At 36.1% G+C, this 27,746-nt stretch overlaps 2 protein-coding genes and 1 non-coding gene across 3 annotated transcripts; all 3 read right to left on the bottom strand.

Annotated features, from left to right (window-relative positions):
* Positions 1-740: 740 nt before the first annotated feature.
* LOC141703885 (uncharacterized) lies at positions 741-1,247 on the bottom strand. The gene has a single exon (XM_074507299.1). It carries the CDS (start codon positions 1,245-1,247, stop codon positions 741-743), a length of 507 nt encoding a protein of 168 aa, XP_074363400.1.
* A 15,341-nt stretch (positions 1,248-16,588) lies between these two features.
* On the bottom strand, positions 16,589-17,662 carry LOC141703790 (uncharacterized). Its single transcript, XM_074507242.1, has one exon. It carries the CDS (start codon positions 17,660-17,662, stop codon positions 16,589-16,591), a length of 1,074 nt encoding a protein of 357 aa, XP_074363343.1.
* Positions 17,663-27,418: 9,756 nt separating this feature from the next.
* On the bottom strand, positions 27,419-27,525 carry LOC141682082 (small nucleolar RNA R71). Its single transcript, XR_012559490.1, has one exon. It is a non-coding gene; the product is annotated as a small nucleolar RNA R71 (small nucleolar RNA).
* Between the last annotated feature and the right edge of the window lie 221 nt (positions 27,526-27,746).

Below are 27,746 nucleotides of genomic sequence, written 5' to 3'. Positions count from 1 at the left end.
TCATATTAGACATGACATTATCAAATATATCTAACAATTATTTTGTTGCTCGATTCTTCTTTCCCATTTGCTTGCGGATAGCGGGGTGTCGATTTGATCAAGTTAATGTTCCATTGACGGCATAAGGCTTCTATTTCGTCACTTATAAATTGAGAGCCGTTGTCACAAACTATTTCTGCAGGGATACCAAATTTGCAGATTATGTTCCTCTTGATAAAAGAGATGACTTCCTTCGACTTGAAATGTTGGAACGCTTATGCCTCTATCCATTTTGAGAAGTAGTCCGTAACCGCCAACATGTATACTTTTTTTCTGGGAGCTGGTGGCATTTTGCCTACAATATCCATACCCCATTTCATGAATGGCCAAGACGGGAGTGTTGGGTGTAATCTTTTCGAGGGTGCATGTATGAGTGGAGCATGTCGTTGGCATGCATCACATTTTTTGACATAATCTACAACATCATGTTTTAGCGTTGGCCAATAATATCCCATTCGTAAGACTTTGCAGGACAGTCTTCTTCCTCCCGAATGATTTCCACAATCTCCTTCATGTATGTCACGAAGAACATGTTCAGCCTCATTTTTGTTCAAGCATCTTTGTAGTATTCCTGTAACAGACTTCTTAAACAACACGTGATCAATGATGATGAATTTGGACGCCTTCATCCTAAATGACCTTGCCTCATTGTTGTTGACTGGCTGAGTGCCGAGTGTCAAATAATCCACATATTTTTGCATCTAATCTTCACTTGTATCGACATTTCCTACTTCCAAGGCTTTTTGTTCTGTCTTCCATCTTATTCTTGCCGAGTTCAGGATATGAATGACCGGTATTGAGGATAGGTTTCGATGACTGAATACTGCTCCCAAAGCAGCCAACGCGTTAGCTTGTGAATTCAATTCTCTTGGGACTTGATGAATGGTGAAGTCGTCAAATCTTCCTTGTAATTGCTTAACAATCTCTAAATATTCGTCCATCTTCTCATCTTTAGATTCATAGGTCCCCTTGACGTGGTTAACTATCAGGAGTGAATCACAGTAGACACTAATGTGAGTGATTTTGAGATCAATTGCAGTAGTTAAGCCAATTATCAATGCCTCATACTCGGATTCATTGTTTGTGGCTTTGAATTCGCAACATATCGAATACACCATGATGTCCCCATGTGGCGACTTCAGAACAAGTCCCAGTCCTATTTCATTTTGATTTGAAGCCCCGTATGTATATAGAGACCAAGGTTCCATTTCTGTTTTCAGCACCAGATGCCGGAATTCCTCATTTGTAAGGCTTAATAGATTTGGGTTGAAGTCTGTCATAAAATCTGCTATGGATTGGGATTTAATGGTCGTTCTGGGCTCATAAACAATGTCATACATGCTCAATCGTATAGACCACTTGGCAAGTCATCATGTTAGTTCTGGCTTACTCAAGACAGTCTTCATAGGGTAATTTGTCCTGACACAGATCTTGTAAGACTCGAAATAGTGACGCAGCTTAACTGACATCATGGCTTGTGCTAGGACTAGTTTCTCGAGGGTAGAATATCTTTCTTCTGTATCAAGTAAAATTCTACTAACATAGTAGATTGGAAACTGCATACTTCCTTCTTCTCTGACTAAGACCCCACTAACAACATGGTCCGTGACTGAGAGATATACATAGAGCATCTCACCAGGAGTAGGTTTCGACAATAAAGGTGATGACATGAGATATTGTTTCAACTCGTCAAGTCTTGCTTCATGTTTCTCTTTCCAATCAAATCCTTTATTCTTCCTCAATACGTCATAGAACAATCTGCACCTGTTAGAAGATCGATATGAATCTATTGAGTGCAGCTACTCTTCCATGTAATTTTTGGACATCTTTCAGTGTTGTTGGACTTTTTAGGTTTATGATGGCTTTGACTTGTTTTGGGCTGGCCTCTATGTAATAATCCCAATTTTTGGGAAATTTTTGAAACCTTTATGAATAGTGTTTTTGCTGAATGAGAAAACTTTTCATGCCACACTATGTAGGGGTTCTGATATGGATATTCTGAGATTTTATTAGTACTTTATATGGGATATAAGTGTATGTAAAGATCGTCAGAATCCAAATCCGAACACTTTGATTTTTCCCGGAAATCCAATAGATACGGAAAGAATTGAGTATAAGGTAACAGGATAAAAAGGATTTAAATTAAATGATTATAAGAGAGGATCATAAAAGGAATACAATATATTGAGAAAGGTTAAGGGAACCTAAGTAATAAGATCCCGGGTATGATCCCTCAAACGATAAACGAAAACGAACAGTTAAGCGAACCGTATAACAGATCAGCGGTCATTAGGCAAACGATTAGGAAGTTAATCAAGGGGATTAGTGGGGATGATGTCATCCAACCAATAGAAAGAGGACAAGGAGGGGAGGATGACATCATGAGGATGACACAAGCATGATATGGGAAGGAAGGAGGTGTGGTTGAATGAGAACCACACAAATTCAAGGGCAACAAGGTAATTGACTAAATCAAACACAAAAACAAAGCAACCAAGCCAAGTAAAATCATTTTCATCAAAATCAAAAAGAAACCAAGGCATTGTTCTTCATGCTCTCGGCCAAAACAGAACCAGAACACTAAAACTACTGTATCTCCTTCATTTCTCACTCAAATATTGTGTTCTATAGCTCATTGGAAAGGTATTGAGATGGCCTACAACTCTTGTTCACAAGTCTCGTCCAAATAATCATGGTAAGACCCTCATTTTTACAGTTCTTTAAATCGGACTTTTAGAAACTTCAAAGCCTAACTTTGTGTTCTTGATTTCTTTGGAAAGATCAAGCTTGTAGGAGGCTCCCTAAGGCTTCCTAGCAACTTAACACCTCCCAAGGAAGGTATAAACTTCAAACCCTAGCCTTTACTTTATTTGTTAGTAAGTTTAATGGTTGGTGTTGTGAAATGAGAAGCATGGATTGTGATTATTAGTAGTTTGGTTTAATTTGGAAGTGTTTTGGTAATTGAAGCTTGATTATAGTTCATAGGTCTTGATTGTGGTTGTTTGAGTTGAAAACCTTGGAGATTATGGACTGATGTGGTATGGTTTAGGTGAAGTTTTGTTGTATTGATGGTTATGAGTTGGTTGGTGGTTAATTGGAGTAGTTTAAATATTGGTAATCGCGTAAACATAGCCGTCGTAACGTCCGATTTTCTTTGGACTGTTTTTGTGCATAACATTAGGACCCAAGAACCCCCTGCTATATTATGACCACTGCCATGTTTAGATAGCTCATGTTACGAGCTTCGTTTTGATATGTAGTTCGTTCGATTCCGATGCACGGTTTAGGAGAAATGACCGTTTCAAGTAACGGCGTTTCGCGAACGAAACTTTTCCCCTCGCCTTACTTTGAAACATAGGTTAAAGACCGAAAAGGGTTAATTAATGTATGAAACATTTATGGTAAGTGTGTTAGGCAGTTGGTAATACACTCGCGAAGGAATCGCCTTAAAACTCGTAAAGGTTAAATTATTAAAAATGGTGGAGCCGAGGGTACCCGGGTGACTTAAGCAAATCAGTAAGCGCAAAACAAGCGTTAGAGTCTAAGTTAGTTAAAGTATAGATTTACAAGTGACTTTGGTTTAATTCCAACTTACTTGTTGCTTATAGGTTACCAGACTCGTCCCGAGCCATTCATAACCCCCAGTCGCTCATGCAAGTTTTCTACCCGTTATACTGTTGTTGTGATGAATATATGTATATGCATTATCTTGCGATAGATGCATGTTGGTTAATTAGCAAATGTTGCGATATATTGAAGCATGCTGATATGGTATATATATGCATGCCTGTTTTGTATTCTTGATTTATATATCTGTTGGTTCAAATGCTTATTCGTTGCATAATACCTATGCTAGAGATAAGCGGTATTTGCATATACCCTTAGTATAGGGACCCAAAGGTGAAAATATTTTCTAAAACCGGGAGTCGAGGATCCCGAGTAGATTTTATATATATATATATATTTATATATATATATGGTTATAGTTTTCAAAACTATTAATCGAATAAGGTTTATTCGATAACTTTATTTTATTAATGAATATTATCTTGAATATTCATTCGAGGGCTTATGACTCCTTTTATTTTATTAATTGAATATTATTTTAATATTCACTTGAGGATGTATGACTCCTTTATTTTATTTAATGAATATTATTTATAATATACATTCGAGGTATTATGACTCCGCTTATTACTGAAATATATTCTTTATTTTATTAAAGAATAAGGTGTTAATAATCAAACTTATTTTCGATTATTCAAATAAAGATAATACTTTCATATAAGTGTATCTTTGGTTATTTAATACTCGTTTCAAGTATAAGTTTTAAAACTTCTACTTCAATTATTTTTATAAAGATTATTCTTTATGGGAATATTATTTAAATAATAATATTCAGATATTTTCTAATATATCGGGACTGATTTATTTCATTAAATCAGCTTTACTCCAAACATTCTTAAAAATGTTTTCGAGTCTTCAAAATGATTTTAAAAGTTAGAGCGGATCCCAAAACTCGTTTTTTGATTTAAGATCTTCCTTTCGAAGGAGACTTGAATATTCGCTCAAAATCTTGGGGATCCGGCTCTGTGGTGTATTTTATATTCGCAACATGGTTGCTGTTTTGAGAAAACAATTTGATTACTTGCCCAATGTTCGGGAAATAAGTCCATCTGATTGAGTTGGCATAAGCGACAGGCCGGGGTACGGTCTATAAAGTGTAAGTGGCTGGGTGGCAGTCCATCAACGCGTGAGTGGCCGGGTAATGGTCTAGCGCGAGGTCCTAATGCGGCCAGGGTGATGACCGGTGAGGAATTCATCCATCTACAGTAGAAAAGGTTACTTATTGGTATCTTTGCCTGATCAGCAAGATATCTGGTTTATGCCAAAATTCTTTTCCTTCCAAATTCATTGGATATTGCAACTCTGTTCATACTTTACATGACAGAGGTTTTCAGGAAATGTATGGGAGATATATATGAATATATTTATATATCGGGACTTAATGAAGTATCTCGTAACTTCATTATTTATAATGATATTCAAAGATTGAATCTATTCAAATCTTGTCTTGTAGTCTCATCTATGTGATGAACCTTTGAAACTGATTATAACTTGAACGGGGGTAGTTCAAGTAGTATTTGGGAAAGATATAAGTATTTTGGGGTATCTTGTAACTTCATCTTTTAAACTTATATCTAGTTAATGATTGTCTTATGAATGACAAAGATTTTCGGAAAAATGTTGAGACAAGGTTAGATATATGAGATCACCTTGCAACGATATTTTTTATATATACAGTTATAAACTGGAACTCTGTGTGTATTATGCATGGAAGAGGACTTCCCATATTTTGAAAAGTATATATGTATATATATACTGAATATTTTGCGACTTTATCGCATTAAGATATCAACTTGGTTCATTTCTTTTGACCAAGACTTTCATGAGTGCTATGAGAAGGCTCATATATTGTTAATCATTATACATATTATTTTGGTGGGCTTGCTGCTCACCCTTGCTTTATTTCTTCATCACACAACAACAGTTAGGAAAGATGGCCAGACTCCAGCAGACCCAGCGCAAGCGCGTGGGAAGCGTCCCGCGTCTTCCCGTTGATGTTGTGGCTGCTATAGCTGCAGAGGTAGATCCATTGGTAGATCAGGCATTCTACTTTTGAGAATCAATTATGTATAATTATAACTTGTGACAGATAATGGCAATTAACTGTAAATTTATCAAGTAATCGTTTTGGGTTGTAATAACTATTAAATTGTGGATTCAAAGACTTGTACTTATTTCAATTTCATCTCTGAGACTATAACGGGTTGTGGTGTGTTAGTGTGGGGTCACAGCATAAGGTTATTATTATTAATTAAGTGAAGTGATATTGTGGGAAGAAAGACCGTGACGACCCGGATCCCCGACCCCGGATCTGGGGGTGTTACAGAAATGGTATCAGAGCTAAGCGTTATAAACCTCAGAGATGATGGGACGTTAAGATAATAAATTCACTAAGATAATAAGAACTCTTGCCAAGTTCATAGTCGGACTACCTAACGTAGTACTGACAGTTAAAACCCTTATGGGAACCCTTATAAATGTAGCGATAGAAGCGTAGTTCGTTATCGTATATGGTAGCGGGACTCCGAACCCTGAAGTTGAGGAACATCAACGCGATGATGTTTTATTATTTATTGGGGATCAGATTATGGATCCGATAGAGCGTCCTAACGCGGGACCGGATGATGTTGATATTGAGGATGTAGCGGTTGAGGATGTTGTCCTAGAAGGGATAGTTGCTGAGGAGGATCCCATGGAGAATCCTGACAAGAATGAATAAAGGACCACTGAGGAATTGATGACCATGGTTAGGGCAACTACCAGAGGTAGGATTGGCCGGTCACTACCGGAGGTTCGTTCAAGTTGTAAAGATAGTAGCCCCTTTAACGCGGCTTACTCGTAAGACTGAGAAGTTCGAATGGACAGAGAAATGCGAGAACAGCTTTCAAGAACTGAAGCAGAGGTTGGTGATGGCCCTTATGCTGGCGTTGCCGGATGGAAAAAGGAGATTTTGTGATTTGTAAGTGACGCTTCGCATAAGGAATTAGGGTGCTTCTTAGCACAGCAAGATAATCGCGTCTGCGTCAAGACAATTAAGGTAATATGAAATTCGATATCCCCGCCCATGAGCTTAGGCTCGTGGCAATAGTTTTACCCTAAAGATTGGAGGCACTACTTGTATGGAGAGAAGTGCGAGAATTACCTAAGCCATAAGTGCTCTAGTACATTCTTACGTAGAAAGAGCTCAACATACGCCAGAGGAGGCGGTTAGAGCTAATCAAGAATTATTATTGGGAGATTCTTTATCATTCGGGGAAAGCCAATATGGTGGATGATGCCCTTAGTAAAAAGGAGAGACTCAAGATGATAATGTCTTTTGGAGAGTTTATAAGAGATTTTGAGAAAATGGAAATAGTAGTGAAGGTAACCGGAGCCGGTACCGAAAAGCTGTTTGAGATAGCAATACAGCCCAAATTATTGGAAAAGATCATATTGTGCCAGAAAAAGTTATGAATGAAGGCAGAGAGCCAACAAATAGATAAGAGGTTAATATCGAGAAAGATGAGAAGGGAATAATGAGGTATTCCTGCAGAATTTGGGTTCCAAATGTTCAAGAGCTTAAAGATGAGATCTTAGATGAAAGCTAGTTTGAGGAATAAGATTTAGAGCAAACCCTGAACGTGATAGTCAGGGAGGTCGCCATCAAGATAGAAGGAACCCATGACATAATGGAGTAGAAAATGAGGATTTTAAATTAAAAGATGACCCCAATTATGGGGAGTAGGATGAAACATTTCATACTAAGGAAATAGAAAGTCGAGTAAGGAAAGGAGACCCGAGACGGTACTCCTATACGGTAATTCATGGACCTGTCTAAAAAGAACTTAGACTATTATCCCCAACCACCACCCTGAGGAGACAGTGCGGTGAGAAATTCTTTCAGGACCTTTAAGTCGCTAAGCTCTCAGAGTTCCATGGAACAAGCTGACCCAGTCGAGGCAAGAGCCTGGCTAAAGGAAATAGAGGAATCATTTGAGATTCTAAATGATTGACGAACCACAAAGGACTGTTTTTGTCACTTACCCTCCTAAGAGAGAGGCCACCCGCTGGTGAAAGACCAAGAAAGGCACGGAGCCAGAGGTTATGATAAACTAATTAAAGTTCAGCCAGTTGTTTTCGGAAAAGTAATTCCCAAGGTTATGGAGAGAGTGTAAAAGCTTTAGAGCCAGAACAAAGGCAGATGAGTATGATGAATTGTGAATTTAAGTTGTAAAAGTTGTCAAGATTCGTTTCAAGGGCACGAATCCAGAATGACGGGATGTTTGAAATCAATGCTTATGTTGTGTTGGTTCATGAAATAATGATAAGAGAAAGGAAAATAAAAAGAAATTGAAGTGGAAAGGAATATAACGGCAATAGAGTTTGAGGTATGATAAGGGAGTTGGGTATGAGGAAACCCTAACGACTCGTAGCAATAGAAATAGAAAAGTATGCATTCGTCAGGATGAGGGTGATTCACCATAAGTTAAAATTGATGGTTGAGGGCATAAGAGATACATATTGTTTATCCCCTGTAAGTTGGGAGGATTCGAGGAAACCTTGAGATAATTCGAAGGATAAATAATGAGACGCGGATAGACTAAGGGGATAAGGAAGTAAGAAATTAGGAAAAATTGGATGAAGGAAGTGACCTGCAAGAAGGTGAAATGTAAGACCGGTGGCTTGATACCCAGAAAGGGAGACGCCAGGTATGAAAGATATCCCAACATTGAGGTGACTGTTGAGATAAACAACAAAAGTAAATAAGGAATTATTAAGAAGAAGTTCACGTTGAACACGACCAATATCTTCCAGAACATCCATGTTATCATTACCAAATCAGGAAAGAAAAGCGGATGACCATTGTTATCTTTTGGAGGCCATATGGATTGACCTCAATTTGAATAAGGATGCTATTATGAAGTTAGGTATAGACTATCGAGGTGGGAATGATGAAGAAGATAATCTATCAAGGATATATGACTTGGTTTATCCATGGATGGATGCATGTACCTTTTCAAAGGTGGAATTAAGGATAGAACATCGGTAACTTAAAATGAATCCTAGGGGAATGCATAAAGGTTGGCATTTCACCCTTAATAGGGATAGTATGAGTTTTGACAGTATGAATTGGAAAGGATTAAGGTAATAATAACCTTTAAGGATCAGTGGAGAAATTTTTCAGAAGTATATAGACAATGGTTCTAGTATTAGTAAATGGTATTTTGATATGCCCTGTATATAGGGAATACAGGAGGAACGATTGAAGGATAACCTTAGAGGTTTTACAAGGAGAAAGGAAATATTCGAAATTCTCAAGAATAAAAATGTTGATAAAGGAAATATGACATAATTATAATGATGCCAAGTGGGGCACGTGTTAAACCACGAGAAAGTATGGATCGAACCAGTAATGGTCGAAATTGTTCAGGGCAATTAGGACTTAAGATAAAAAATGTTCTAAGTATGATTGAGAGTCAGTCTTGGCAGTGATTAGCCTCTAAAGATTGAGGCAATAACTTATGGAAAAATGGTGATATTTTTTTTTTCTTTTCTTTCCCATCTGATTTTAAGGAAAACATCTTCACTCAAGCAGTGATCGGAAATAAGGTAGAAAATTTATTTGGAGGTGGTTAAAATGACATTGACTGTAAGGAAATTTTACTATCAGGAAAGGCTAAAGAGGTGGCCGACACTTTAAAGGTAAGTGGATAATTATAGGCGCGTGTGCCAAAAGAAAACAGTGATGATGGTTAAAAATGTGAAGGTTGAATTATGGTTTGGAAGATTGACATTCCTTCTGATGACTGTGCAATACCCAACCGTAATAGTAGTTGGTAAAGGTTTAATTCGTGTAATCGCCAGGAACGGGCTATCTATCTTAGAAGGTCCTATCTTGAGATAAGCCAGGACCATGTTTCAAAAAGGACTAGATGAACCCTTGAGTTAATTCTTCTATTTAGGGCGTATGATTAAGAATGGTATTAACCTGCTATCGTTGCTTTGATTGAAACTCTTCTGCACTTTTATCTGCTTCATGTCATGTATGTATGTCAGAATCAGGAGTGTACTCCATGAATCATGAATGGTGATTATGTTACCTCCTTAGAAGGATTTGATACGACATGTATGAACTCCGTATGGTTAGCTATTAAGACTTCATGGAAAATGAATGACTACAGTGGGTCAGTGGTGGACCATAGTAAGGCAGCAATGATTCTGCGAGTAGTGAGCTGATTACAACCATGAGAGTTGTATTGGAATGGGTGTTGAGATTGAGTACCCCTAATCGGGTCGTGGTAGTGTATAAGTTATCATTGATAGACTAATTAAGTAGAGTATCTACCTAGTGAATAATTATTCTTTCTTATCAATAGAGAGTCGTATTATTATACGAGGAAGGTTGCGGTGCGAGCATAGAATCCTAGTAACGGTGATATATAGAATGAGATCCCAAATTCGATTTTCGATGTCGAGGGAGTTTCAAAGGTGATTGTGTATAAGCTCGAGGAAGAGCATGGGTCCATAGAATGATGGACGGGATAGCGAAAATATTTAGGCACGTGAAATGCGATGCTATAATACTTGATGTTGATATAAATACATATATGTTTTGTTCTTCTATGACAAACCTCTATAGTTCAGAGGTAGATTCCAAGCCAGATATTTTATGGCAATAAAATTTTTTTATGAATATACAATTCTCTTCAGTTCGTTCTTTTCTCTTCTTTTCATTTCATGTAAGCTGAGAAGAACAACCCTTCCAGAAGGGGAGGTATTGCCGAATGACTATCTATCTGTGTGATAGAAGCCGAGTAGGATACCAGCTATTGTTTAATTGCTTGTTAAGTACTAAAGGCTGGCCACCTTCTGTACTAACTATGCGATATAACAAGTGTTCATGATCATAGTGATCTCTCAATAAATTCCTTTACTTCTATTTGATTGATCAAATTTTGGAAAATAGAAACAACTGAAAAAGGAGTAATAAAGTGGTGGTAGTATGCGGAATGGGAACACATTCGTGATACTAAGGTTGACGTGGTTATTAAAAGGTTATAGAACGCTAACGAGCAAAAGTATAACCAGTATAATATTAGGAACGGAAGGTAGTAGCGATTACGAACTGGAAAAAAATGGGTATTGAGAAGCAAAAGCTCTAATGCTAAAAGCTATAATGAGAGTCTGTGCAATAGACTTGAAAGAAATTGGAATGATCACTTAACACGGATTGAGTTTTCTTACGACAATAGATCATATGCCAGTATTGAGATATCGCCTTATGAGATCTTTGAGGGAAGACAATATCGATCTCCCTTATGTTAGGATGAAGTTGTAGAGCGCAAGATGCTCGGACCAGCAGTGGTCTAAAGGACCAAGGATATGATAGATCTAATCAGAGGACGGCTGGTAGTAGCCCAAGATGGACATGATAAGTATGTTGATTTGACACAAAAGGATAAAGAGTACGAAATAGGGGACCTAGTAATGTTATAGGTATCCCTTGGAAAGGATTGATGAGATTCGGAAAGAAAGGAAAGCTAAGTCCACCAATTGTTGGACCCTTGGATATATTAAGGAGTATTGGGAAGTTAGCATATGAGCTAGCCTTACCCCAGAACATGTAGCAAGTCATAGCGTGTTTCACGTATCAATGTTAAGAGAGTGTAATTCGGATGCTAGACAAATAGGGGCATATGAGCGCATAGACATGCAACCAGACGTAACCTATATGGAGCAACCAGGAAGGGTATAGAGAAAAAGGGAACGAGTGCTTAGGAGAAGGGTTATCAAACTAGTAAGAGTTTGATGGTAGAACCACAATGTGGGAAAATTTACTCGAGAGTTAGAAAGTGCAATGCTAAGAGAGTATCCCTATTCATTTTCTATCTGATTCCGGGACGGAATCCTTTTAAGGAGGGGAGACTGTAATAATCCCAATTTTTGGGAAATTTTTGAAACCCTTATGAATAGTGTTTTTGCTGAATGAGAAAACTTTTCATGCCACACTATGTAGGGGTTCTGATATGGATATTCTGAGATTTTATTAGTACTTTATATGGGATATAAGTGTATGTAAAGATCGTCAGAATCCAAATCCGAACACTTTGATTTTTCCCGGAAATCCAATAGATACGGAAAGAATTGAGTATAAGGTAACAGGATAAAAAGGATTTAAATTAAAGGATTATAATAGAGGATCATAAAAGGAATACAATATATTGAGAAAGGTTAAGGGAACCTAAGTAATAAGATCCCGGGTATGATCCCTCAAACGATAAACGAAAACGAAAAGTTAAGCGAACCGTATAACAGATCAGCGGACATTAGGCAAACGATTAGGAAGTTAATCAAGGGGATTAGTGGGGATGATGTCATCCAACCAATAGAAAGAGGACAAGGAGGGGAGGATGACATCATGAGGATGACACAAGCATGATATGGGAAGGAAGGAGGTGTGGTTGAATGAGAACCACACAAATTCAAGGGCAACAAGGTAATTGACTAAATCAAACACAAAAACAAAGCAACCAAGCCAAGTAAAATCATTTTCATCAAAATCAAAAAGAAACCAAGGCATTGTTCTTCATGCTCTCGGCCAAAACAGAACCAGAACACTAAAACTACTGTATCTCCTTCATTTCTCACTCAAATATTGTGTTCTATAGCTCATTGGAAAGGTATTGAGATGGCCTACAACTCTTGTTCACAAGTCTCGTCCAAATAATCATGGTAAGACCCTCATTTTTACAGTTCTTTAAATCGGACTTTTAGAAACTTCAAAGCCTAACTTTGTGTTCTTGATTTCTTTGGAAAGATCAAGCTTGTAGGAGGCTCCCTAAGGCTTCCTAGCAACTTAACACCTCCCAAGGAAGGTATAAACTTCAAACCCTAGCCTTTACTTTATTTGTTAGTAAGTTTAATGGTTGGTGTTGTGAAATGAGAAGCATGGATTGTGATTATTAGTAGTTTGGTTTAATTTGGAAGTGTTTTGGTAATTGAAGCTTGATTATAGTTCATAGGTCTTGATTGTGGTTGTTTGAGTTGAAAACCTTGGAGATTATGGACTGATGTGGTATGGTTTAGGTGAAGTTTTTTTGTATTGATGGTTATGAGTTGGTTGGTGGTTAATTGGAGTAGTTTAAATATTGGTAATCGCGTAAACATAGCCGTCGTAACGTCCGATTTTCTTTGGACTGTTTTTGTGCATAACATTAGGACCCAAGAACCCCCTGCTATATTATGACCACTGCCATGTTTAGATAGCTCATGTTACGAGCTTCGTTTTGATATGTAGTTCGTTCGATTCCGATGCACGGTTTAGGAGAAATGACCGTTTCAAGTAACGGCGTTTCGCGAACGAAACTTTTCCCCTCGCCTTACTTTGAAACATAGGTTAAAGACCGAAAAGGGTTAATTAATGTATGAAACATTTATGGTAAGTGTGTTAGGCAGTTGGTAAGACACTCGCGAAGGAATCGCCTTAAAACTCGTAAAGGTTAAATTATTAAAAATGGTGGAGCCGAGGGTACCCGGGTGACTTAAGCAAATCAGTAAGCGCAAAACAAGCGTTAGAGTCTAAGTTAGTTAAAGTATAGATTTACAAGTGACTTTGGTTTAATTCCAACTTACTTGTTGCTTATAGGTTACCAGACTCGTCCCGAGCCATTCGTAACCCCCAGTCGCTCAGGCAAGTTTTCTACCCGTTATACTGTTGTTGTGATGAATATATGTATATGCATTATCTTGCGATAGATGCATGTTGGTTAATTAGCAAATGTTGCGATATATTGAAGCATGCTGATATGGTATATATATGCATGCCTGTTTTGTATTCTTGATTTATATATCTGTTGGTTCAAATGCTTATTCGTTGCATAATACCTATGCTAGAGATAAGCGGTATTTGCATATACCCTTAGTATAGGGACCCAAAGGTGAAAACATTTTCTAAAACCGGGAGTCGAGGATCCCGAGTAGATTTTATATATATATATATATATATATATATATATATTTATATATATATATGGTTATAGTTTTCAAAACTATTAATCGAATAAGGTTTATTCGATAACTTTATTTTATTAATGAATATTATCTTGAATATTCATTCGAGGGCTTATGACTCCTTTTATTTTATTAATTGAATATTATTTTAATATTCACTTGAGGATGTATGACTCCTTTATTTTATTTAATGAATATTATTTATAATATACATTCGAGGTATTATGACTCCGCTTATTACTGAAATATATTCTTTATTTTATTAAAGAATAAGGTGTTAATAATCAAACTTATTTTCGATTATTCAAATAAAGATAATACTTTCATATAAGTGTATCTTTGGTTATTTAATACTCGTTTCAAGTATAAGTTTTAAAACTTCTACTTCAATTATTTTTATAAAGATTATTCTTTATGGGAATATTATTTAAATAATAATATTCAGATATTTTCTAATATATCGGGACTGATTTATTTCATTAAATCAGCTTTATTCCAAACATTCTTAAAAATATTTTCGAGTCTTCAAAATGATTTTAAAAGTTAGAGCGGATCCCAAAACTCGTTTTTCGATTTAAGATCTTCCTTTCGAAGGAGACTTGAATATTCGCTCAAAATCTTGGGGATCCGGCTCTGTGGTGTATTTTATATTCGCAACATGGTTGCTGTTTTGAGAAAACAATTTGATTACTTGCCCAATGTTCGGGAAGTAAGTCCATCTGATTGAGTCGGCATAAGCGACAGGCCGGGGTACGGTCTATAAAGTGTAAGTGGTTGGGTGGCAGTCCATCAACGCGTGAGTGGCCGGGTAATGGTCTAGCGCGAGGTCCTAATGCGGCCAGGGTGATGACCGGTGAGGAATTCATCCATCTACAGTAGAAAAGGTTACTTATTGGTATCTTTGCCTGATCAGCAAGATATCTGGTTTATGCCAAAATTCTTTTCCTTTCAAATTCATTGGATATTGCAACTCTGTTCATACTTTACATGACAGAAGTTTTCAGGAAATGTATGGGAGATATATATGAATATATTTATATATCGGGACTTAATGAAGTATCTCGTAACTTCATTATTTATAATGATATTCAAAGATTGAATCTATTCAAATCTTGTCTTGTAGTCTCATCTATGTGATGAACCTTTGAAACTGATTATAACTTGAACGGGGGTAGTTCAAGTAGTATTTGGGAAAGATATAAGTATTTTGGGGTATCTTGTAACTTCATCTTTTAAACTTATATCTAGTTAATGATTGTCTTATGAATGACAAAGATTTTCGGAAAAACGTTGAGACAAGGTTAGATATATGAGATCACCTTACAACGATATTTTTTATATATACAGTTATAAACTGGAACTCTGTGTGTATTATGCATGGAAGAGGACTTCCCATATTTTGAAAAGTATATATGTATATATATATACTGAATATTTTGCGACTTCATCGCATTAAGATATCAACTTGGTTCATTTCTTTTGACCAAGACTTTCATGAGTGCTATGAGAAGGATCATATATTGTTAATCATTATACATATTATTTTGGTGGGCTTGCTGCTCACCCTTGCTTTATTTCTTCATCACACAACAACAGTTAGGAAAGATGGCCAGACTCCAGCAGACCCAGCGCAAGCGCGTGGGAAGCGTCCCGCGTCTTCCCGTTGATGTTGTGGCTGCTATAGCTGCAGAGGTAGATCCATTGGTAGATCAGGCATTCTACTTTTGAGAATCAATTATGTATAATTATAACTTGTGACAGATAATGGCAATTAACTATAAATTTATCAAGTAATCGTTTTGGGTTGTAATAACTATTAAATTGTGGATTCAAAGACTTGTACTTATTTCAATTTCATCTCTGAGACTATAACGGGTTGTGGTGTGTTAGTGTGGGGTCACAGCATAAGGTTATTATTATTAATTAAGTGAAGTGATATTGTGGGAAGAAAGACCGTGACGACCCGGATCCCCGACCCCGGATCTGGGGGTGTTACACTCTATGCCTCTTTTCGTCACCATGTGTCCTACGAATTTTCCAGAGGATATGACAAAGTTGCATTTTGAAGGGTTTAACTTCATATTGTAGGCTTGTAATATGTTAAAGACTTTTTCAAGATCTCTCACATGATCAGTTACGTTATTTGATTTCACCACCATGTCATCTATGTACACCTCCATCGTGTGCCCAATTTGTTCCTTGAACATTTTGTTGACCAATCGTTGGAATGTCGCACTTGCATTTCACAAACCAAAATGCATGGCTAGGTAACAATATATTCCTCTTTCAGTTACAAAAGCATTCTTTTCAGCATCAGAGGGGTCCATCTGTATTTGGTTGAATCCACTTGACGCGTCTAGAAATGTTAGCAGTTCATGTCTTGCTGTTGAATCCACCATAGTGTCAATGTGTGGTAATGGGTACGAATCCCTTGGACAAACCTTGTTCAAATTCGTATAGTCAATACATACTCTCCACTTTCCATTCTTCTTTTGCACAATCACGATGTTGGCCAGCCACTCAGGATAATCCACTTCTCTTATAATTCCTGCTTTTAGTAGTCTGTTTACTTCTTCACTGATAATTTTGTTCCTTCTGGAGCAAACTTCCGTCTTTTCTTCTGTACAGGGGTATGCTTGGGATCCACATTTAAATTATGTGTTATGATGTCAGGATTGATTCCTGTTATGTCTTCATGTTCCCAAGAGAATGCGTCCAATCGTGTCGTCAAGAATTCCACTAGGTTGGCTTCAATCTGAGGTAATACATCTTCTCCTACTAAGACTTTCTTTTTTCCCATCGTCAGGTTTATCTCTGTCAATTTCTCTGGACTACTTAGCACAACTTCACGGGTTTCTTTTTGTGTATGCAGTATTTTGGGATTCAAGCATGTCTTGTAGCATTCTCTCGCCATGTTTTGGTCCCCTCGTATCTATTGTACTCCCCATGGTGTTGGGAACTTGACCACTTGGTGCAACGTGGATGAAACTGTCTTCATGTCATGAATCCAAGCTCTTCCCAGGATGATATTGTAAGTTGATACACCATCAATTACTAGAAACCTCTGTAGTAAATTGATGCCTCCTGCATACGTGGGTAAGTGGATTTCTCCTATGGTTCTTTTTGTCTCCCCATTGAATCCTACTAGTGTCATGAATCTCTTTTCAATGTTAGCTTCCGTCAAATCCATTTGCCTCAGGGTGTCAATCATCATGATATTCACTGTGATGCCGTTGTCTACGAGTATTCTTTTGATGAGACAATTGCCAGTGGGCAATGATTTGACCAGACTGTCATGTTGGGGTACTCTAACGTGTTCCATGTCTGAATCATCAAATTGTAGTACTTGACCGGCATCAATTGAGACGTCTGCCCTTGAAACCTGAACTCCGTTTCCTCTAGCCCTTCTCTTAGCTTGAGAGTATGTGTCCCCACACATTTCGAAGCCCCCTGCAATGAAGTTGATCACCTTGTGATGTGGTGGTGGAGGAGGCAGTCCTGATGTTGTTCTGTCATTTCTCACAAGATTGCTTTTTTGAGTTGGCATGTATTTAGTTAGGTAACCCTTTTTTATTAGTGCTTCAATTTCTTTTCTTAGGTCCACACAATCATTGGCCCTGTGCCCGTAATCTGCTTGGAACTCACAACATAATCTTGAATCTAGATTTGACTTGGGTTTCATGGTTTTAGGTGGCCATCTGACAGCATTGCCTAATTTCTCGAATTCCTTGACCAACACCATTGGACTTACGCTAAAGCCGTAGCTATCATATGTGGGTGGAAGGTTGGGATCTTTTCTCCAATCTGTTTTCCCCTGTGATATGTTGATATGATGATCATCTCTCAAGCTGCGAGAATATGGTTTGCTTTCTGAATTGTAGTCCATTTGCCTCTGTGTGATGGTTTTTCTGCTGGGGTGGTAATACTTCTCTTCATCTTCCCTCTTGTATTCCTCCAGCTGGATCTGTGCTGGGGCTTTAGCTTGAACATCATCATTGTCTTGCATGGATATTTAGTTAATTAATCATAAAGCGGTGAGTCTTTTCCCAATCCTCTTTCGAAAGCTTCTATCGCTGTTAGGGTATCACAGTTTGTGATAGTCACCTTTTCCTTATTAAACCTCGTCAAATAGTCTCTCAATGGTTTCTATACAGCCATTTGGCAGGTTCACAAACCATTGTAGTGCAGGTCCCGCCAATGTAGAGCGAAATCCCTTGCACATGCATATCTCCTTGAGATCCAAGGTGATTGGTACTGTAAACATCTTTTGCTTGTACTGCACAATATGCTCTTGAGGGTCTGTCAACCCATCATACGACTTCATGTTTGGTATGGTAAACCGTTTGGGGATTTCCACCTGTGTTATCTCATCAGTGAAGGGGAAGTCTGCGTAGCTCGTAGGTGTAGCTTTTTCTAATGGCTTTCGTACCCCTGGGATCCTTTGTATCATGTATTCCATCTCCTGCAACTCTTTCTTGACAGATTCCGGTATGCAATTTTGTGATCGAAACTTCTTATGTTTCGCCTTGCTTTTATCTCGACTTCACTCACCTCATCCTTCATTCCCGCATTTCTCCAGATTTGAGTGTTCTCCCATGACTCTTCATTCTTCATATATGAGGACAACGTCATTATCATTCGTGGGTGGGTGTTCCTCATCCTGCTTGTCTTCTTCATCGTTGAATAATCGCCTTATCATGCTCTTGACAGTTTTGCTGCTCTTAACCCTACTGCTTGACTTCACTGTGGTTAATTCCTTTTTTAAGTTCTCATTCTCTGATCGTAGACTCTCCATGTCATCCTGGAAATTTTTCACGGTTGCCATTAACTCCGCATTATTGGTATCTTGGAAGGCTTCTTCTTATTGAAATATGTCGTCATTGGTCATGTTCGTAGATCGTTCAAGCTTTTAGCAAGTTTCTCATAGACGGCGCCAAATTGTTTTTGGATAATTTTTTGATGGATCAAATGCTAAGCTTGATTTAAATATAATTGCAAGGACAAAAAATGTAAATACGAGACGAGGAGATTTGTTGACGCGAAAAACCCCGAATTGGGATAAAAACCGCGGGATGGGATAATGCCCCAGCCGATAAACTTCAATATCAAAGAATATGTTACAATTGAGAAGAACACATTGAAAAATATATAATACGTGTGTGTGCTTGTCTATTGATGTGTGTTTTCTCCATATTCTCCCTTGCTTTTATAGCTACATTTTGCACTCATCTTCCAACTAACTACTCCTCCTTTTTCTCCTCCCACTCATCCACTTCGTTAGTTTTGTATTTTGAATATCTCTTATTATCACTTATCTTCATGCATTATTTATTTGACTTGGTCTGTTGGGTTTTGTTGTCTTTGTTCCAACTAACTACTCCTCCTTTTTCTCCTCCCACTCATCCACTTCGTCGTTAGTTTTATATTTTGAATATCTCTTATTATCACTTATCTTCATGCATTATTTATTTGACTTGGTCTGTTGGGCTTTGTTGTCTTTAATCTGTGAAGCCCATACTTTCTTTGTTAGCCCACCTCATGTTACCAGGCCATCAGGCCATCTCTTGTAGCTGCATCACAAGGCCCAACAACGACACGAGTTACACGAAATAAATATATTTTTAATTAAATATTTATATTTATTATAAATATTAATATCTAAATTAAATAAATGTAAATATAAATATGTATGATTATAATGAATACTTTTAAAATAATTCTTAGCTTTATAATGTTGTAAGTATAAATGATTTAAATGTATATATTTCAAATAATATTGTATATATTTTACCTAAAAATTTAATATTTACATTTATTTATTTAACTAATTATATTACTATGAATATTCAATTTTGCACGAAACATGACACGAGAACGACACGACGAAATGAAGGTACACAAATACGAAAATACACGGACCCCTAAATAAATTGATTTTATATTTAACCTTTGAATACATGAAAAGATACATGAAAGTACACACCACTTACGAATTGCCAAGTCTAGACTGAGGAGGAGGGTAATGGAGAACACTCTACTTTTGACAACTGATAAGTGATGGAAGTGTATTTTGGAGGGAAATTATATGTGTGAGGTCCGCAACAACACGTCATTGTAGAAACTTGCAGAAGTAATGAATATTTATAATCAACTTTTTTTACACCCCTTTTAAAAAATTGTCTAATGTTTTTTCCTGATAAATAAAACAAAATGCAAATCTTTGTGAAATTTTTCATATAAAACGATATTTGCTATTTTTTTCTTTTCTTTTCTTGTTGAATATAGTTTTTTTGGACTAGGTATTTTTCGAAAAAACCCTTTTTTTGCTAAACGTCTTTACTATATTTGTTAACGTTAAACTTTGTGTTATCTGTATGTGTATATATAAGCCTGCATTTTTTATTGCTACGAAGTATTTAAATGCATATTTTACAATGAGGAATGAATGGGGTTAAAAAAATTGTCCCAAAATTTGAACCAAATAACATAGGGTAAGATTTAATTAGCAATACCATTTAGTCTTAACTTTTAAATCGAGAATTATTAATTTAACGATTGTATTTGTTATTGTCCGTCACAAAATTAATAATAAAATAATATTAATTAATAATAAATGATCTTAAATAAAAATTATTTGATTCATAAGATAATTATATAATTCATTTCAAAAAATAAAACTAATATATTAGGTTTCTATAACAAGTAAATTAATGCAGAACCAGAATTATACTGAGAAATTTCATAATTGATTCGATTCCTTTCAACTACATAATTATTCTTTGGAAACACCAATTTAATATTTGATATTAATATATTAATATATTAATTTCGATACATTTTTCGCAAGGATTATGAATTCAATCTATTCTCTACTATCACTAGTTCGATATTTTTAATCTCAGACTTGTAATTTGCATGTGTTATTATCAATCTATACAAAAGTACCAAATTTTGGTACTCACCAAAAAATTATATAACTATTTTTAAAATTTTATATAATTCAATGTCAACTAACACGAAGTGACTTCTACTTTATGCGGACTTTTTTTTCACTATAATTTCTATTTTTAATGTTCATCCAAGCGTCAATTTAGTTTTGAAATAATCGTTTTATTAAAGCTAACATGTTAGATTTATATAACTAAGTAAAATAACTAGGTGCATAATTAGAACTATATGGTAAAATTTTATAATTACACTTGACTTCGATTTCTTTTAACTACATAAATTAATAGCATTTATTTATTATATTTCGATCCGTATTTCGCACGAACTACGAGTTTTTTCGACATGAAAAGACGATGTCCTAACCACTGGACGAAAGGGACCAAAAAGCCATTCTCTCAGCTCCGAGAATAGAAGGCCCTTTACGCCTAGTCATTCCGAAGAACACTTGCCCCCCGTCTTACCGCGGCTGCGGGCACGGAGTTAGCCGGGGCTTCTTCCTCGAGTCCTGTCATGATCGTGCATTATGCACGATATTATTTTTTAATCTCAGACCCGTGCGAAACACGGGTTACCAACTAGTAATATTTAATATATATAATAGATTTAGCAATAAGTGGATATGATTGATTTTCATATTTTAAATTTTTACTAATTTTGGTAACATTTAAAATATAAATAATTGGGAGGGAAAAAAAGGGAAGTAATATAAATCATCCATGTTTAACTTTTCACATTATCTCGACACTTGGACGTAAAAAGAAAATGAAAATTATCTTAAGAGTAAAGTGCAGTTCGTGTACTTGTATTGTATTATAAGTGTCAGACCACTTAAAATACTAAACTTTAAAAACTCTCATTTTATGTACGTAAACTTAATTTTTTTTACGATATATGTACTTCCGTTAACTGAGTCTAACACCGTTACTTTTTGGGAGGGTATATCGTACTTTTCTCAAATTTAACAGCTCCATATGCGTCAAACAGTTTAGTCTTTTAATTAAACCTAATTATACAAAAAGGAAACCCACCTTTAACATCAACAAACCCATTACCACCCACCAATATCCAAACTTCTTTCTCACAGTTCATCCCTAACTGACCACATCAAAGCTACCTGTTTGCTTCTTGTTAAACACAACACAAAAGAAATTTGTCAAAACCTTCTCTTAACCCGACATCTTTGCATTCCAATGAAAATAGTTAATATTAATAACAGATACCCATTGCCAACTCTAGTATCCCTAATAACATCAAAATTTAACAAATTCAACTTCATCACCCTCCGCAACCCACAAGCAATTTCTCCTCACTCACGTCCGGTGACTGACTTCCTCTCGACACACCTCACAGCTTCCCAGACACATACACCTTAAAATCACCCAACATGATTCACAAACTGCTGCAACACAACAGTGATTTCAAGTTATTCAAACCCTCATTATTGTAAGCCAACGATATCCTATGCGATTTCGCACTCCCATCCACCAATAAAGGCTACACATCCCACCATTTCACACAATCCAATAACTTTTCATTATCATAAATCAAAACCCGCTTCTGAATCCCAAACGAATCAGGGAAAACAACCTCGAGCATCGAAATTCATTTATGTAACCATTGAATTGAGTTCGGAAAGTGTGTGATCAACACATTAGGATATTTTTCATAACAATCAATTAATTGTTTCTTCCAATTGTCACCGTTTCGATCTTAAGCAAATCGATTTATTTCTCGTTTGTGAGATTCAATAACGAAGCTTGTATAAAGCTATTCTCTTTCTTCTTCGCCAACCAACATCCTCCTCCGTATCGCTTCTCCACTTCATCTGGAATAATATATATGTATAGATTTTAAAAACCCTAATTTGGATTGAGAAATCAGGGTTTAGAGTGTGTGAAATTGAGCGATGTATAAATAAAGGGAATGATAAGTAGGATAATTATAGGTAGATACAGGAGAGTTGTGTGTATAGATTGAGATAAGTTTTTTATTTTGACAGGATAGATTGAGATAAGTGAAGCAGGACAAGAGAGAGAGATAATTAATGTATTGCCTGAATTGCCCTCCTTCAAACTAACGGCGTTATGATTATTTGACAAATATACACACTTGTAAAAAAATTAAAGTACATATACACAAAGTTGGAGTTTTTAAACTGCGGTATCTTAAATGGTCTAACACGCATAGTACACATACATGAAGTGTACTTTACTCTAATCCTAATTCGATGGTCACTACACATGGATATTGTAAAAGCAGTTGTTTGCATGCAAATAGGGTATATTTGACTGCTGGAGCTTCATAGTCTGAACATGTTAGCAAATTTAGAACCTGTTGTTCTATAGTACATATATAAAAACTTTGTGTAGAGTGCAGACTCAACTCTTGGAGCAACTCAATAGGGTGATAAATTCTACCTGACGTCATATATTGGAGTTACGAGGGTGTTTAAGGGGTAACAAGAGAAGTTGTCAATTTTTGACGGGGAAACAAAGAAAAGTTGCCAATTTTTTGACACACTCTTGACACATCTTCTAAATGGAAAAAAACTCAATAATTGCACTAGAAGTATATATTATCCATAACTATTATGTTAAATATATCTCTTTTATATTATTTGTTTTGGGACCATCTAGGCACCTCACATGCTAGATACCGCAGAGACTAGAGAAACTATAATCTGCCTTATAATGCTTTACTACAAATACTCTCTCCCTCTTCAATTCCATACAATTTTCTTTTTGGACGTATTAAAATTTTATAATTAGCATGATATCTCGTGTGAGTCACGAGTCATTTTTTAGGATTTTTTTATAACATGTATATATATATTCATTTGTTTAATGTTTATTAATAAAGTTATGTAATATCTCAAGTATAACTAATATAAATCGATTAATTATCAATTCAAGATTAATATATATCTAACAATTCATTGAATGTGTACAAATTGTGTAATTGATATGTATAATATACAAAAGACTAATTTTAATATATATATATATATATATATATATATAACTAAGTGACTTGTATATTCACATAAAATAAACTAATAGTTAATATGCAAAATAAGTTGGCTAGTCTTAGTGACATTTGCAAGTTTATATATCTGTCACAATTTTGTAGTTGTAAGCACATATGTGAGTATCTACAATAGAATTTTACAAGGTGATTAATGTGTTAGGATTGCAAAATCTTTCATTTTGTACTTGATATAAGGTTTCCCAATATCCGTTATTTCATAAAAAATGACCTAGATCGCGCGAAATAAATGGAAAAGGCCAAAATAATGGCCATTTATGGCAATCTAAAAATGATAGATCGTGTATAGAAATTTATAACGCAGTATAAAATTACATTATAACAAAAGCGACTATTCGGGAGACATTTCTTGGATTGTAAAAACATAGATTTTGTGTAAACGCTAATTAAACATGCCTTTCTAGTCTTTTTTTTAAATTATTATTTTATTGAGAAAAGGTAACACCACACGACCCTGCATTTATAAAAAAAATACACATCTTTAAGTTATGTTTTAGTGAGCCAATAAGAACCATTTTTTCAATAGGTGATGTTTGAGGCCTTATTTAACCCTCATATGACAAATACTATTGGAGTATACATCCTAGAGTTTAGACTGGAAAATATGTAAATTCACATGAATAAATTGTCTCACTAATTTTTAACCTTTGTTGGTGTATTATATAGATAAAGATATTTAAATGAACTACTATTACCCACATCACTACTTTCTTCAGTTTTATTCATTAAATATTAATCGATTCTATCACTTTATTCACTTTTTTATTTTTATCCAACAAATTACTTTATCTATCATTTTTTACTTAACACATTTAGAAAATAATATTTTTTCTAAATAGATACTCCCTTCATCTCATATTAGGTCTCTTGTATTGACTAATCTATGGTCAATTTTATCATATTCTGACCGCAGATTACACTTAACATATAATTAAATAAGATTTAAAACTAATATCATTAAAAATATATTTAATCTTCTTTAAAATGTATTTTTTCAAAATTTTAAAATAATACATGAATTTGTCTTAATTATCGGTCAAAGTCTAGTAATTTTGATTACATAATAGTTGATATGGATAGAAAATACATCCTAAAAACACATTAAATATCACATTAATTACACATGGGCTTCTTGTCCAAAGTTCAGTGCTGTACAGACATGTTTAGTCCAAGCTCGTAGCAGACTCAAGATGACCTGAGTGGTCAAGCCTACTAGCAGAGGTCATCAAGGTCCACGAACGTAAGCTATTCGCAGACTAGGCCCAATACGGCTGGAAGAGCAGAGACATGTGTCCAAAACAAACTCAAAGTCCTACACAGAAGGTTCTGGAGTTCCTTCCCTGATAGGACTCCTAATTACCATCTAAGTTGGAGACTTGTTCACCAAGTCTCCCTATGCAAGTCTAACCCTAGACTCACCACCATTAAAGCTCGAAGCTTATAAACCCTAGCATTAATTACTAACACGCTCTAGTTTTTATTCCACAACATTTGGCGCCGTCTGTGGGAAGACTACAATAACCATGATGAACACACACAGAGAAACAATAGTGGAACAGATAATCCTTTCCCATCACAAACAATCACATCAGTGGTAGAGGTACCACCGCACTCAACCTATGCCTCCACCCAAGGAGGAACCCCAGTAGGGGCAACCGAGACTCAGCCACAAGGGACGAATCACACGGCTATTGAGTGGCATTTATGACACTTTATAACACTCTGTAAATCTTTGGATTGATGTTTTGTACTCAAGTTATTGGTGTTTTAACGTGTTTTTGTAGTGTTTTTGCATTTCAGGCATTTATCAGGAATACTGGAACATTGGCATTGTTTGGATGCTAATTTGGTGTTAGGATGGTGTCTAGAATAAAAGCTCGTAAAAAGATCAGCTCAAATCAGTAAGAAAAGAAAGAAGTCAGAAATGTCTCCAAAGGGACGGTGCGCCCGCGCCAGGATGGCAGAATGTCAGCGCACCCGCGCTGGTCAAGCGTGCGGCCGCGCCAGGTCGGGAAAATTAAATCCTGTTTCTTCTAGAATTTTGATCTGTTGGACTTTTACTCTGCATGGGCTGCCATATAAACATAACTTATGCTCGTTTTTCATAAGAAGACGTACCAGAGCTTAAGGAGGAGGCATAAGAAGACCGTAGAGCACAATTCAACCAAGGAAAAGAAGATCTAGTTTATTCTTGTGATTCTTTGTTTTAAGTTATAACTTTGGATGCTAGTTTTCTTATTCGTGTACTCTTGTTTCGTACGTGGTTTAATTATTCAGTATAAAGACTACGTTTATCATACCTTGTTTTAATCGGAACCCACGTTGATGATGAGTCCGATTATGGGCTAATCATTATCGTGGGGTTCTAACAGATTTATTTATGGATTTCTTTAGTTAATTAATTTCGATGCCTTAGTGTGTGGTGATTGTATGATAATCTAGTATTGGTTGTACTTATTCGTCTTATGAACGTCGCGAACTTATAAGATAGTGTGTTAATCTTTAATGAAACGAAAGTGAATTTAAGGGTTTAGAACTTGCCATGCTAGTATAGGTTCATGTATGTGATATGCATGATTTGTAGGTAATTTTAACCATCTTACTTGCCCTATGTAATCACGATAGATAACTTGTGCATTAAACCGTTATGTTGTCAAATTCTATAGACATATAGGGTCTCAATATAATTGGTGTATATTCAGCTTCTATCTCTTTTGTGGATGTCTGGTACTATGGTATTCGTACAACGAAAGTTGGCGTTTATCAGTTTCGTGTTATCTGATTAGTGTCATCACCATTACATGCTAAGGTTAAGAACGAAAAGGCTATTGAATGAAGTATTTAATGAAGTTAGAATCCCATGTTTGTGTCATATATTATTCAGCTCTCTTTAATCTCCTAGTTTGTGTTCTTTAGTATAACTTTTAGTTAATCTTAGTTAAACAATCTCAAATTGTTATTAGTTTTAGCATTGGATAATAATCATACTAGTGTTGCATAAATACATTGATTGAAATTAACCTAAATCAGTCCCTGTGGGAACGAACTAGAATTAATTCTATATTACTTGCGATCGCGTATACTTGCGTGAATATTAGCGCGTGTTCTAGACCTAACAAGTTTTTTGCGCCACTGTCGGGGACTTCAGTGTTAATTTTTAGTTTATGTGTTTTTCATCGTTGGTCGTTAAAGTTCAATGACTCGGACATTGTTACTTACTTATTTCCTTGATGTGTTTCAGGTAATCTAGCGAGCGTGTATGCATACGTGTTCTCGGTCTCGTAAGAGAACACTAGATCAAGCTGAGGAAGAAGTTGTAGTAGAGGAGAAAGTTGAAGAAGAGATCTTAGTTGAGAAAGAAGAAGAGGTTCTTATTGCAATGGGAGAACCAGAAGCAAATCCAAAGGCTTTGATGGACTACTCTCAACCGAAGATCAATGATATTCAGTCTAGCATTGTTCGACCAGCCATCTCGGCTAATACCTTTGAGATCAAGTCGAGCACGATTCAGATGATACAAAACTCAGTTCAGTTTGGGGGTTCTCCGACTGAAGACCCCAACATGCATATCAGAGATTTCATCGAGATCTGCGATACTTTCAATTTCATTGGAGTTTCTGAAGATGCTATTAAGTTGAGGCTGTTCCCATTCTCTCCGCGGGATAAAGCTAAGTGCTAGTTACATTCTCTACCACCAGGGTCTATCACCAAATGGGAGGATCTTCTTCAAAAGTTCTTAACTAAATTCTTTCCTATGGCGAAGATTGCTGCAATCAGAAATGCACTTACTCAATTTGCTCAGAAATCTGGAGAATCTTTATGTGAGGCTTGGGATCGATATAAGGAGATGCTTAGGAAGTGTCCTCGTCATGGGATGCCTGACTGGATGATCATTAACTATTTCAATAATGGTTTGGGTGCTACTTCTAGACCCATGCTTGATGTAGCATCAGGAGGAGCCTTGTGGGCTAAAAGCTACGATGAAGCTTATGAATTAATTAAACTGATGGCTGCTAATGAATACCAGAATCCTACTCAGAGACTATCTCAGGGCAAGGTAGCAGGAATTTTGGAGTTGGATGCAGCTACTGCTATAG

Source organism: Apium graveolens, chromosome 1 (genome assembly GCF_009905375.1).
Source record: "Apium graveolens cultivar Ventura chromosome 1, ASM990537v1, whole genome shotgun sequence".
Classification (NCBI taxonomy): Eukaryota; Viridiplantae; Streptophyta; class Magnoliopsida; order Apiales; family Apiaceae; genus Apium; species Apium graveolens.
Note: the sequence above shows the minus strand (reverse complement) of the source record. Positions and strands in the feature narration are given on the sequence as shown.

Bases quoted from the DNA above. Each gene is read 5' to 3' on its own strand.
- LOC141703885 (XM_074507299.1), bottom strand. From the start codon at position 1,247: ATGGAACCTTGGTCTCTATATACATACGGGGCTTCAAATCAAAATGAA.
- LOC141703790 (XM_074507242.1), bottom strand. From the start codon at position 17,662: ATGCAAGACAATGATGATGTTCAAGCTAAAGCCCCAGCACAGATCCAG.